At 45.3% G+C, this 14,348-nt stretch overlaps 1 protein-coding gene across 5 annotated transcripts in view; it reads left to right on the top strand.

Annotated features, from left to right (window-relative positions):
* The window catches only part of TSPAN9 (tetraspanin 9), a 266,033-nt gene that overhangs the window by 217,244 nt on the left and 34,441 nt on the right, over positions 1-14,348 (top strand). For all 5 annotated transcript variants that reach the window (XM_042467723.1, XM_042467722.1, XM_042467721.1 and 2 more), the window contains one exon: positions 10,253-10,390. In XM_042467723.1, the coding sequence (XP_042323657.1) occupies positions 10,253-10,390 (138 nt within the window). The remainder of the gene's footprint in view (positions 1-10,252; positions 10,391-14,348) is intronic.

The raw sequence follows: 14,348 nt of genomic DNA, 5'->3' as shown, positions 1-14,348 counted from the left end.
GGCCGAGAGACCGCAGCGAGAGGCCAAGACGAACGAGAGGACAGTGGAAAGAAGGAGAGTGGGCTGAGGGAACGTGAAGGAGAGGCCAGTAGAGGAAGGAGAGAGTAAGGCCAAGGACCACAGTGAGAGGCCAAGATGAACGCAGAGGACAGTGGAAGAAGGAGAGAGTGGGCAAAGAAACGCGTCGAGAGGCCAAGACAAACGGGAAGGACAGTGGAGAGGAAAGAGAGATGAGGCCGAGAGACTGTGGTGAGAGGCAAGACGAACGGAGAGGACAGCAGAGGAAGGGGAGGAGGCCGAGGACCAAGACAACAGAGAGGATAGTGGAAGAGGAGAGAGTGGGGCCGAGAGAGACGCCAGCGAGAGGCCACAGCGAACGGAGGAGGAGTGGAAGAAGGAAAGTGGGGCTGAGGGAACGTGAAGGAGAGGCCAGTAGAGGAGGGAGAGTGGGCCAAGAGACCGCAGCGAGAGACCAAGATGAACGCAGAGGACAGTGAGAAGAAGGAGAGAGTGGGGCCAAGATAACACGGCGAGAAGCCAAGACGAACGGAGGACAGTGGAGGAAAGAGAGAGTGAGGCTGAGAGACCACGGCGAGAGGCCAAGATGAACAGAGAGGACAGCGGAGGAAAGAGAAAGAGGCAGAGAGACCGTGGCGAGAGGCCAAGACGAACAGAGAGGACAGCGGAGGAAGGAGAGAGAGGGGCTGAGAGAACTCGAAGGAGAGGCCAGTGGAGGAAGGAGAGTGTGAGGGCAAGAGACCACGACGAGAGGCCAAGACGAACGGAGAGGAAAGTGGAGGAAGGAGAGAGTGGGGCCAAAAGAACGTGAAGGAGAGGTCAGTGGAGGAAGGAGAGAGCGAGGCTGAGAGACTGCGGCGAGAGGTCAAGGCGAACGGAGAAGACAGTAGAGGAAGGAAAGAGTGAAGTCAAGAGGACACAGCGAGAGACCAAGGGGAACAGAGAGCACAGCGAAGGAAGGAGAGAGTGAGTGCTCGGCGAAAGACCAGGACGAGTGGAGAAGATAGTGAAGTAGGAGAGAGTGAGGCTGAGAGACCGCGACAAGAGGCCAAGACGAACGGAGAGGACAGCAAGGAAGGAGAAAGTGGAGCTGAGAAATCGTGGCGAGAGGCAAAGACGAATGGAGAGGACAGCAAAGGAAGGAGAGAATGAGGCCGAGAGACCGCAGTGAGAGGCCAAGACGAACGGAAAGGACAACAGAGGAAGGAGAGAGTGGAGCTGAGAGAACGCGGCCAGAGGCCAAGAAGAATGGAGAATACAGTCAGTTGAATGGGACACACCAACCGTTGTGCCCCACGTGCACCGCATGGCTTGAGCGTGTACGCTCAAGACCGCGTAAAGCGCGTCCACGTGTAACTCGGGCACAATGTATAAAGATATCCCATTGAGAATACTTAAAAAGCGAAATGAATATAGACCGTTGATAATGCTACTGAAAAGTAATGATGTCATCTATGGATGGGACATATTAGAAGGAGTGATGTTCAAAAACAAATCAGAAACATTTAGAATAAATTCTACAATGAAAATGAAAGATTTCATTAAAAAATATAGTAGAGAATAAGAAAAAAGGGAAGATGTACCACAGGAAGCAGAGGAGGACCTAGATAACCCACCAGAGACAGAAGACGAGGAAAAGAAAGGAGAAGAAGAAGAGGAGGAGGAGGAGCAGGGAGAAAAAGAACCTTAGAGAATAATGAGAAGAAAACAATGAAGGTAAACAACATATAAATATTTTAAGATAAATTAAAAAAATGCAAAAAATAAAAATAATGTCATGGAATGTAAGGGGGATGAATTCCCCACAAAAACGGAAGAAAATATTTCACTATGTAAAAAAGCAGAATGCTGATTTGATTTGTTTCCAAGACACACACATTAAAAAAAAAGATATCCAACTTCTAAAAAACAAGAAATTTGGAAACGAATTCATATCAGCTAACACAAAGAAAAAAAATTGAGTTGTGATGTATATCAATAGCAGATATAAAGCCAAAATGTTGTTTAATGATGTCTTTTAAGGAATAATGTCAGAGGGGCTATTTCTATTGTGTTTTGTCTGGGGGGTGGTAATATGTTGTTGTAAGTTAGTGTAAAGTAAGGTTGGTGTTATATGTAGATACAATATAATGTCATCAATGTTTGTAATATAGCAATGTTGTAATATATGGAAAGTGATAAAAAGTAATAAAAAAAGCAAAATAGGAACTGTAATGTGATTATTTAGTGCTGACAGAAAAGCCCTTCCAAGTTTCCTCAAACGTTTGAGAGCAAAGTAAGTTCTAATTAGTGTTCTTCCTTCCCTAGGTTGTATTTTTCATAGAAGATAAAATGTGTTAAAATTAAATCTTATTCTTTAAAAATAAAGCTCCTTTGCAAAAAGATTTGGAGACTGGAAAACTGGGAGTAGGAAGTTAGAACTGGGAACTGGAACCCAAGGTTTTTCCTAAACATCCCAGATGAGGGCTATTCCTTCCACTTTATTGTGGTTGTTAATAGTATTCCATTGGACTTCCAAGCCCCCTTGCCCTTGACTGCTCTGCTTAGGTCCTGCAGGATCAGGGCCATGGCCTCCTTCATTGATTGTATCCATTTGGCATGTGGTCTCCCTCTGTTTTTACTGCCTTCCACCTTTCCTGGCATCATTATCTTTTCTAGTGAGTCTTCTCTTCTCATAATGTGTAAGTATGAAAACCTCAATTTAGTCATCTTGGCTTTCAGGGGGAGTTCAGGCTTGATAGGTTCTAGGAGTTATTTGTTTGTCTTTTTGGCCATCCACTATATCCTTAGCACTCTTGCCAGCACCACATCTCAAATTAGGAGGAGTAGTTAATCCACAGAGGACAGGTTCAAAATTCAAAATGACTCTAATAGATTATAAAGCTGGACCAAAACTAAAATAATGAATTTCAGCAGCGATAAATGTAGGCTACTACAATTGGGCAGTAAAATGGAATGCACAGATTATAATGAATGACACCTCACTTAAAGGCAGTACATGTGAAAAGGAGTCTTAGGCGGTTTACAGACCGCCCTTTTGGGGCAGCCTGTTCCCGCCCCTTTTCCCACCGAATTGGGGCCTCAGCCGCCACAGCAGCAGCCTCTGAGACCCTGATCCACCGCTTTCCAGGCCACGGGGAAGCGGCAAAAGGCCTCTTGCCCGCGGCCTAGAAAGGGGTGTCCTTGGGGCTTCATGCCATGGGTGCATTACAGACCGCCGAAAAGCGGCAGCCTGCACCTGCCCCTTTCCCCACCAGATCGGGGCCTCAGCGGGGACGAAGAGAAAGGGGCCCTGGCAGGGACAAAGAGAAAGGGGCCACTCGGCCCCTTTATCTTTTGTGCCGCTGGCGCAGCTGTGTAAAGGCTACTCCCAGCGCCACAAACCTGGAAGGAGCTCTGTTTCGGAGCTCCTTCTGGTGCCGCAGAAAGGGCGCCCCAGGCGCCCTCGCGCAGCGCCAGGACATCACTTCCACGCCGCTCCATTTGGAGGCAAAGCGGTCATGACGTCCCAATGGTGGCGCCCATTCTACATGGGCACTGCCATTTTGTACATACTAGGTACGTACTAGGGTTAGGGCATCCAGAAATGACGCCCTTTCCTAACCCTAGTACATACCTAGTACGTACTTTTTGCGCGTCTGGAACGCGCCATAGTGGATCACAGGCTGAACATTAGTCAACAGTGTGATGTGGCAGCTAGGAAAGGCAATGCGATTCTAGGAGTATAGTGTTTAGATCGAGGGAAGTAATAGTACCACTCTGTGCTGCTTTGGTCAGGTCTCACCTGGAATACTCCATCTAGTTCTGGGCACCACAAATCAAAAAGGTTGTAAACAAGCCGGAGCATGTCCGGGGGGGTGGGGGGCAACCAAAATGGTAAAAGGTCTGGAAACCATGCATTATGGGAGCGACTTAGTGTAGTAGAGTCTCCTTCTTTGAAGGCTGTTAAACAGAGGCTGGGTGGCCATCTGTTGGGGGTGCTTTGGTTGTGTGTTTCCTGCATGGCAGAGAGCTGGACTGGATGGCCCTTGAGGTTTCTTCCAGCTCTATGATCCTATGAGTCACTGTCCAGTTCTCACTGGTGCATGGTGATGGGAAATACAATGACTTGGACAGTCCTAACTTTGGTATTCAGTTTAACATACTTACATCTTAAGATAGTCTCTATTTATTTCATAGCCACCCTCCCATTCCTAGTTTCTCCTGATTTCTTGATTTCAGTCTCCATTCTGATTAATTATTGATCTTATTTTCTCATCATCTGTATTGAAATTATTGATCTAATTTTCTCATCATCTGTATTGAAATCTTGTAGCTTCTCCATAGTCATTATTTTTGTTTTCTTACTGTTCAACAGCAAGCCTGCCATATCATTCTCCTCTCTTTCTTTAGTAATTTTATCAAGTCTTTGGTGTTTTCTGCTGATAGTATTGCATTGTCTGTGTATCTTAGGGCCCATACAGACAGGTCAAAATAAAGCTTTGGAAGTATGCTGTTTAAATGACATACGCCTCTTAAGCAGTCAGAAGCTGGGCCAAAGTTGTGCTCCAGTCCTTAGAACTGGAGCATGGCTTTGGCACTGCTTCTGGCCTCTTAGGACGCATGCAGCATTTAAAGAGTATACAGTTGGCCCTTCTTATACACAGATTTTTTATACACGGATTCAAGCATACACGGTTTGAAAATGTTCCAAAAAAGTATAAATTTACCTTGATTTTCCATTTTTTATAAGGGACACCATTTTGCTGTGTCATTATATTTAATGGGACCTGAGCATACACGGATTTTGTTATACACAGGGGATCTTGGAACCAAACCCCAGCGTATAACAAGGGTCCACTGTACCACCAAAGTGACCCAAAGCAGCTTTATTTTGGCCTGTCTGTACGGGCCCTAAGATTGTTGATATTCCTTCCTCTGATCTTCACTCCACCTTCCTACACGTCTACACCTGTTCTGCATATGACATCTTTTGCATACAGGTGATAGAATTCCTTGTCTGACTCCCTTTCTGATTGTCAACTATTTTATTTCTGTATATTCTGTTCTGTAGCCTCTTGTCCTGAGTACAGGTTATATGTCAGGACAATCAAGTGTACTAGTGTACCCATTCCTTTAAGATCAAGCCATAGTTTTTCATATCTATTCAGTCAAAGGCTTTGATGAGTCTATAAAACACATGTGGATTTTCTTCACTACATCTAAGGATTTCAAATTTACATGGAGCCTCAATAGCCTGACTATCCAAAGTTTTACAGAGGACTTTCTTGAATGTGGGTGTCAGGTTTGGTCTTTTTGTTAATTTTCCACCAAATATCGGTTGATATGCCAGCTGTGCCCCTACCTGGACCAGGGGGGCCTAGAAGCTGTGGTATATGCACTGGTAACCTCTCATCTCAACTTCTGCAACGCGCTCTACATGGCAATACCCTTGCCCTCAGAAGTTTCAATTAGTTCAAAATATGGCAGCCAGACTGGCTGCTGGAAAATCCAGGTTTGACCGTATAACACCTGTTTTAAAATTTCTGCACTGGCTGCCAGTTAGCTTCTGGGCACAGTACAAGGTGTTGGTTATTAATTTATAATAATAATAATAATAATAATAATAATAATAATAATAATAAATTTTATTTCTATTTCCCACTTCTCCCTGCGGATCGAGACAGGATTACAGCAATCAAAATATTTCAACAATAAAAACATATTGGCTACATACCATAAAATAACATTATTATCATTGCAATACAGTTAGTCGACTCTTCATTAAAGCATACAACACTAACAGAGGTGAGATATTTTACAGCAGGTTTGGTGGATAGGCTTGCCGGAAGAGATCCGTCTTCAGTGCTTTCTTGAAGGCATCTAAGGTGGCAATAAGGCAGATCTCTTCCGGCAAATTGTTCCATAATTTGGGGGGTATGGCAGAAAATGCTCTGTGGGCGATTGTTATTAACCTGGTTTTTACATAGTCTAATGATTTCTTCCCTGATGTTCTGAGAGCGCAGGGCGGATTGTGTAAGGAGAGGCGTTCCCTCAAGTAACTCGGGCCCAAGCATCATAGGGCTTTAAAGGTGATAACCAACACTTTGTATTGGGCCCGGAAGCTAATCAGCAGCCAATGAAGAGATTTCAATATTGGTGTGTTATGGTCAAACCTAGATGCTCCGGTGACCAACCTAGCTGCTGCATTTTGAACTAGCTGAAACTTCCGAACTTGGTACAAAGGTAGCCCCATGTAGAGCGCATTGCAGAAGTCTAAACGAGAGATTACCAGTGCAAGTACCACTGCTTCAAGTTCCCTTTGGTCCAGGTAAGGAAGCAGTTGGCATATCAACCGAAGTTGGTAAACTCTCAGATCCTCTAGGAAGAATTTTTTACAGCCACAAAAAAACCAGATTGGCTGCAACTTCCCAGAAGACTTTCTACTCAGCCGCTCCGAAATTGTGGAACAGCCTACCGGAGATGATCCATCTTATTAACATCGTAGATGCCTTCAAAAAGGCAGGCCTTCCCAGACTGACCTCCTAAAGAAAGAAGAAAGAAGTATAGCCCATCCGTCTTCAATTTGTCCACTCCACTTTGTCTATTTTTAGGTAATATATTAATCATGATAAATTTTAACTGTATCAATTTCATCATCGAATGTAGAGGGTGATATAGTTTTCTTATATTTTTCCTTATGTTTTTTTGTATTTTTCTTCTTCGGGGTCTCTGTGAATCATACAAATGGGTTCACTGCGCCTGCGCAGTGCTGCTCGGAACCTACTGGAATCAACTGGGGCAGAGTTAACTCGCGCAACATATTGAAACTTTTTGGCGGTAACCAGCCCACCCGTTATAAGGCCCCTGCCTCCCGCTCTTTCCCCAGTTCCTTTTCCGACATTGAGAAACTGGAGCGTGTCCAAAGGAGGGCGACAAAAATGGTGAAGGGTTGGAAACCATGCCCTGATGAAACAGCTTAGTGAGCTGAGATGTTTAGCCTGGAGAAAAGAGTTTAAGAGGTGATATGATAGCCACTTTTTAATATTTAAAGGATGTCAGGTTTGAGGAGGGACAAGCTTGTTTCTCTGCTGCTCCAGAGAACAGACCCGGACAATAATATATAATAAAAATTTATTTTATATCCCCCCTGTCTTCTATAAGCAGGCGGCTTACAGCAAGTTTAAAATACATCCATACAACAAGAGGACAAGAGAATTAAAATAGCAAAACACAGCAATCATACAAAAATAACAAGCAAAAAGCCCCATAGCCCAACCTCTTGCCACGGAAGAGGGGGAGCCCACAGGATCTTATTTGGGAATGCCTGTTGGAACAGGAGGTTTCAAGTCCTTCCTGAATGGCAAGGGTGGTGGACGAGCGGAGCTCAGTGGGGCAGCGTATTCCAAAGGCTCTGGGCAGCCCTGGAGATGTCCTCCTGTGAGGAGGCTAACCTAGCCCCAGGCACCTCAGTAATTGCGCCCAGACGTTTCGAGGGTGCGAGGGCGGAATTGACGGGGAGAGGGCGGTCCTTAGGTATCCTGGGCCAAGCCATTTAGGGCTATGAGGTATTACCAACGCCTATATTGAGCTCGACGAAATGGGCCCAACCAATGAGGTCTTCAAACCGATGTTAGTATGGCTGGTCCTGGAGCACCATGACCAGCCGGCTGCCATGTTCTGCACCATTGCAGCTTTCCAGTTTGCTATAAGGTTGCCCCATTAGAGTAGTTGCAGAAATCCAGTCGTGAAGTTACCAAGCAGTACAACAGTTTCTAGGTCCCTCTGGGCCAGGTAGGGGCACTGCGCAATAGGCCGAAGCTGTAACAGGTGCTCTTGAGACCGGCATCACCTGAGCTGTCAGTGAAGCAAACTAGTCAAGAAGCACCCCCAAGACTGCGCACGGAGTCCTTCCAGGAGCGCTGACCCCGTTCAGGACAGGTTGAACCACCGCCATTCCTGGACCAGGAGAACCTATCACTAGTACCTCCGTTTTCTACTGGATTCAATTTGAGTCGGTTTTCCCCATCCAAGCCATTACTGACTCAGACAGGCCACGAGAGGAGAGATGCCATCCCGGTCACGCATCAGTCGGAACATAGAGAAAAATGATTTGGGTGTCATCAGCGTATGATAACCCCGCCGCCCATGTCTCCGGATGGATCTCTCCGCGGGTTTCATGTAATGTTAAATAGCAGGGAGACAGAATGGCTCCTGAGGACCCCGGTTTAAAGGGGCCTCTCGGTCGGAGCACACGGCTCACCAGCTGCCCATCGGGGACCTCCCGGAGAGGTAGGAGCGAACCACTGGAAACGCAAGTGCCCCCGATCCCCACCTCTGCCAGGCGTCCCAGAAGATACCATGGTCTATGTTATCGAAAGCCGCTGAGATGTCCAAGAGCACCAACAGGGACACGCTTCCTCCTGTCGATGCTCGAGAAGGATCATCGCCAAAGCGACCATGGCCGTCTCAACCCCTGAACCCGCCCGAGCCAGTTGAAATGCGTCCAGATAATCCGTTTCATATCCAAGCCGCCTGAAGCTGGATCGCAACCGCCTCTCGATCACCTTACCCAAGAATGTAGCAGCGAAACAGGCGATATTATGATGTTCCAGGGGGTTGAGGAGGGCTTTTTAAAATAGTTTTAACAATGGCCATTTAAGTGAGATGGAAATTAGCCCATCCCTCAGAGATGTATATACTATCCGGCGTAACAATGATGTTACCGCCGGTCCCCCCTGGGCCCTAACAGAGGGACAGGGATCATGAGAGCAGGTTGTTTTCGCGACACTTCCGAGGATCGTGTCCACATCCTCGGTACTCACCAACTCAAACTGATCCAGTTTAACATATCCATGGAGGCTCTGACACTTCTACCCTAGTTGCTTCTGAATGCGGCGTTCAGACCTTCGCTTATACGGAGGTTTTTATCCGCAAAAAAGTCGTTGAACAAGTCGCAGCAGGCCTTAGAAGGTTCAAGGATTGGTTCAGGGCGGGAGGGAGCTGAGTTAGCTCCTGACCACCCTGAACAACTCTGACCTGCCGGACACGACTCCGCGGACGCAAACGACACATAGAACGAATTCTTTGTTGCTCGTATTGCCTCTCCTAGTCCTTTAACAGTTGGTCTAGGAGAGCCTTGTGTCGTCTAACAAAGGTTTTCCGCCAAGCGTACTCTTGCCCCCAGAACCCGCTTTCCTCGCCCAGATCTCCGTATACAGGCTTACGTTTAGAAGCGCCTGAAGGGGGCTGGGACGATCTGGTATAGCCCTAGAAAGACCCGGTATTCCAATACCGGTAAGCACAACAGAGGCCCCGTCATTCCAACCGCGAGCCTCTCAGGTTCATCAGCCTTCGAGGGTGACATCCTAACGGTCCACCACCCCCGGGGGATCTGGTAGAGGCCTTGATTTTCACCTCTCACAGAAATCCGCCATGGCAGGGGAACAATGGTGCCAGCTACAGAAAGAGATCCCCTCAACATTAGGAGGAACTTCCTGCATAAGGGCGTTCAACAGGATGCACCCCCGGAGTAGTGGAGTCTCTCCTTGAGGTCTTTACAAGGCCGATGGCCATCGGTCGGGATACTTGATTTAAGATTTCCTGCTGGCAGGGATTGACGGATGGCCCTAGGGGTCCTTCCAATTCTATGATCTTCCTTGACTGTGGTTGCTAATGGAGAATTAATAATTTTTAAGAACTAAAGGAATTCTTGGTAATTCAATGTTAGTATTTATTGTCAGGATTGTAAATTGTCTAAGTGCTGTAAGGTTGTAATGCCCCCTCGTCCGGGAGAGGCAGGAGGTATAAATGAAACGCAGATTATTAGTATTATTATTATGTATTTATGATTATTAGTTATTATTATTATTATTATTATTGCTTACAGGAACTTAATACAACGGGCCCTTGCTATCTATTGAGATTTTGCTCCTGGATCCCCCATGGATATCAAAGTCCATGGATGCCTAAGTCGCATTAAGTACAATGGCATAATAAAATGGTGTCACTTATATAAAATGACAAAATCAAGCTTTGCTTATTGAAATTTGTTTATTTTTTCTTGATATTTTCAAGCCATGGGTGATTGAATCCGTTGATTAAAAGTCTGTGAAAATGGAGGGCTTGACTGTATTTTAATATAACTTTTTAACTATTCACGTTCCTTTAAAAACATGTTCATTTTAAAAAATAGATATAAAGTGTGCTTTGAGATACAGGATTTTTAAAGACTCCCTCTCTTCTTGTCTCATAGATGCACTGCTGTGGAGTTACTGATTACACAGATTGGTACTCAGTGTTGGGTAACAACATTGTTCCTGACAGATGCTGCATGGAAAATTCCCAAGACTGTGGTCGAAATTCCACCAACACGAGTTTAGTGTGGAAAACGGTAATTCTACTTAATATGTAACCTGGAATTTGGCTTTAATCTAAAATGGGATGTTTAGTATCACAAATATTCCTGTTTGTTTAGAAGTGTACTAGCTGGTATGGCTGTTACTTATGCAGGTAAAGAAACAGGGCAACCCAATGGATCAGTCCAGGGCCCTCAGTCACTTTCTCTTTCTTAAAAAAAACCTCAGCCTTTTCTGTCACCAAAGGGAGCAACACCAAAGGAGTTTCCCCTTTGAGAGAAACACTTAAAAAGAAATACTTTAGGATGTTGCCTCTCTTTTGGAAGGAAGGAACAGGGAAGAAGATACTATTTCTTCTACAGTTAATCTCCCTAATTGATTTTGGACATTTTCAGAGCTGGTGCAGCCAAAGTGTCTACCTGTTGGCTACAAGATGTGTTTTGAAAAAAGAGATGGGGATAGAAACATGGAGCTGCTATTAGAATCATTGGGGGCAGAGGGAGATATGGGAATATGGAGTGGGGAGACACTGATGAAGAACAACTTGGTGTTGGTTCTCCAGAAACTGTCCCTCAGTTTAAATAGTGTGAATAACCTTGGTGATAGTCTCCCTGAATTGAAAACACAGCCGTTGAATTCCATGTTTGCACTTTGGATAACAGCTGTACAGGATATAATCCTAAATTGGCTTGCTGATCTGGACTACATTATAGAGGCCTGACAGGATGATGTTTAGGGAAGAGGCAAAATCTCTTCTACCCCTGTCCAGCTGGGGTTTGTGCAGAAAAAGGCAAAACATGGAAGAAGTTGAATTGTACTGGTTTACAATTCAGTTGTTCCATTCATTTATTCATTCGGAGTTCTAACATGATGATATAAAGAGTTTAGATTAAGTCACCTGAGTTAGTAATTAGTTACATGCACATTGATGATATATTCTTATATATAAATATAGATCTTAGAGTGTCTTAGCATATATATATGGATTAAATAAAAGTATGTATCTGTAGGACTCAATTGAATAAGCATTGTGGGAAATGCCCATCTGCGGCCATGATTTGTAATCAAATGTGTCACGTAAGCAAAACATAGGCTAACAGGACAAAGAATCTTTCACACCCTGAGAAAGATTTACAACTGAGAGAGGTTCCACAGATACAAGTCATCAATTAAGTACTGTATCAATAGCTTTCCCAAGACAGAGGATGTCCGGAGACCAAATGATACTCGCATTGGGTTGCTTTGATGTAGGGCTCCAAGCCTCCGCTGAGGGGGGGGGGGGGTTTTGGGGGGAGGACATCTGAGGGGGAAAGGGAAAAAAAAGGGTGGGGGGCACAGGTCATTTTAAATTAAGGCTTCCCCTTTGTGTGCCTCAGATTCTTCAATGACGTGGCCAGGAATGTTTCTACCTTATCTTTTACAATAAACTTTCTGATTTACCTGAAGTTTGTCGTGGATTATTGGTCAGAACAATCCCAAGTCTCACAATCTGGCCCCACTCAGAATGCAAGTCATGCTCTGGACTAGGTTTTAACTGCTAGGTGAAAAGAAGATGACTAGTGTGTTGCTCCATTGTCGTGGCCCGTTGTCACCATTACCAGCCAATGTTTAGATTCCCTGGGACATGAAGTATTAAGAGGGAGGTTAATGGATCCAGATGGGGAATTTCCTGTCAACTGGGCAGGCAATTGTGTCAAAGCACTGATTGGCCTCTGACACAGTGAAATCACTAGAGGAGGAGAGGCATTGCTTCTAAGTGTCCCCTCCGATGGCGTGAAAACAAAATACTCCCTGGTTTTCTATTCAGATGGTGGTGATGAAATGAGTAAGCTGACACTTAGAACACTGGCAGAAAAGTGGAACAAATCTGACCAAACGCAGGCTAGAATCCATCTGAAAGCTTCCTCTGTGGCAGTACATTAGTAATTGAGAAATTTTCCTTTCCTGCCACCATCAGCTTTCTTGGTGACCAGTCTTTTACTCATGGGAATAAAATGTAGTCCATTTGACAGCTGGTTGTGAACATTTTACACAAGGAATAGTATACGCACATGATTCAATTTCCCCAGTGGTACCAAAGAGGTCAGGCTGTGCCATGGGAACAGCAAAATGCAGGGAGGCTATCCAACTGATCTGCCCAGGTCGGCAGCCTGGTGATGAGTCTGGAGAAAGAAGATCCTGAAGGCGAATTACAGGAACTTAATGAAAAAGTGATGGACCTGCAGGAAATAGTGCAAGTACTATTGCTGGAGAGTGATGGAAGAGGCCTGTCAATTGGCAGCAGATAACAAGGTCCTGGGCCAACAATCATCCCAGGTGACTCAGGTTGGTGGGCAGCAGCCGGTGGTCATGCCACCTCTACCCCCAAGGGTACAGCAGGAACCACAAGCAGTCCCACAGCAACTTCCAGTGATGCAGCCCCTGGGGCAGCCCCAGTCCCCACTGCCAGACAACAGATAGGTGGTAGTTACGTTTTATGAAAACTCTGAACATTTCAATTAAACTACTGTTGTTCTCAACATGAGTGCTCAGATTTATGGCTGAGTGGGAACACACTCAGTGCTCACCTTGAAGGGGAAGCAGCAGAGTGGCAGGCGCATCTGTATGACAAGGGGATGCATATTTTGAATATTTGACAAGCATTTATTATGAATCTATTTACCCGTTTTGAAGACTTGTTCTGGCAGGAAAAAGCCCATATGAGCCTGATGACTGTGCACATAGTTGGTAACTAAGTACGTAGAGGAGTTTTGATGGCTGGCTGCAAGGGTGACCAATTGAGATGAAGCCACCAAAATTAAGTATTTCTGTGGTGGGCTAAACCTTGACATCCTGGAATGGGTCTTGTTGCAGGAAAACCCACACACACTGTTAGAGTGGATAATGCTGGTGGGGGAAGGAGAGATCGTCAAGGAAATCGTTAGATTTGCTAAGCAATGGCAGGGCCTAACATTACCAAGGGAATTGCTAAATGAGGTCCATCAAAACAAGCATGCCAAGAAGGGAGAAAGGTAACTGAAATGGAGCAGTAATGGCATACTGTATATCGCTGGGGCTCTGTCTCCCATGTGGGAAAGAAGGTCACCTAGCAGATAGCTGCCTAAAGAAGAAGATGGTCAAGCCTGGGAAGAAGATGTCAGATGCAAGAAATAAAAGCAAGAAGAGGAGCAGCAGCAAGAAGGCAACCACCACAGCTCTGGTGGCAATGCCAAGACCTGTCAGGAGGTAGGATGAAGAGGACACGGCCACCATGACAAAGAGTTCTGGAAGTCACTCAGAGCCGACAGGAAACAACAAAAGCCTACTTTAGACAGTGATAAAAAGCTATAGACAGTAGTTGCCCATCAACTATGATGAGTGGTGGGCTACTCCATTTTTTTAACCAGTTGAACTATGAAATCCCAGTGAGGAAGGGAAAATGGAGATTGTGGCTGTTCTAGACTTGGGGTGTATTGATTGCTTGATGAATCCAGCTGTAGCAAGTGGCTTAGGGCTATGGCCTGAGAATTTCAACAACGTTATAGATTTTGTCCAAATGAATGGAGCTATTATGCATAGGGGCCCAGTTGAGAAGCAAACTTCAGTTGTGTTCCTGGCAGTGGTTAAGCATTGGGAAATAATCCCATTTGTATTGGCTCTCAACCCAATCACCCTGGGGAAAGACCAGATGGATTTTCAAGACCCCAAGATACAGGGGCTAAAAAGGAAATCGGACTTTCTCCCACCCAGACTGTTTCTTGTATACCAGGCTAATTGCCAGCTGCTCAAGAAAATTGGGGCAGCAGTGTGTGTGGTGACAGCAAAGAGACTAGAGACACTGGGTAATGTGCTGGGAAAGGGAGGCCTAAACATCCCTACAGAATATCTGGACCTGATGGAGTTTTAAATGGTGTATTGTTAAGCCTTTTATTGAATCCACTCTGAATGATGCTAAGGAGATGTACAAGAAATATGCAGATCAAAAATGGGCCCCAACTGATTTTAAGGTGTACC

The sequence above is a fragment of the Sceloporus undulatus genome, chromosome 5, assembly GCF_019175285.1.
Source record: "Sceloporus undulatus isolate JIND9_A2432 ecotype Alabama chromosome 5, SceUnd_v1.1, whole genome shotgun sequence".
NCBI classification, from domain to species: Eukaryota; Metazoa; Chordata; class Lepidosauria; order Squamata; family Phrynosomatidae; genus Sceloporus; species Sceloporus undulatus.
Note: the sequence above shows the minus strand (reverse complement) of the source record. Positions and strands in the feature narration are given on the sequence as shown.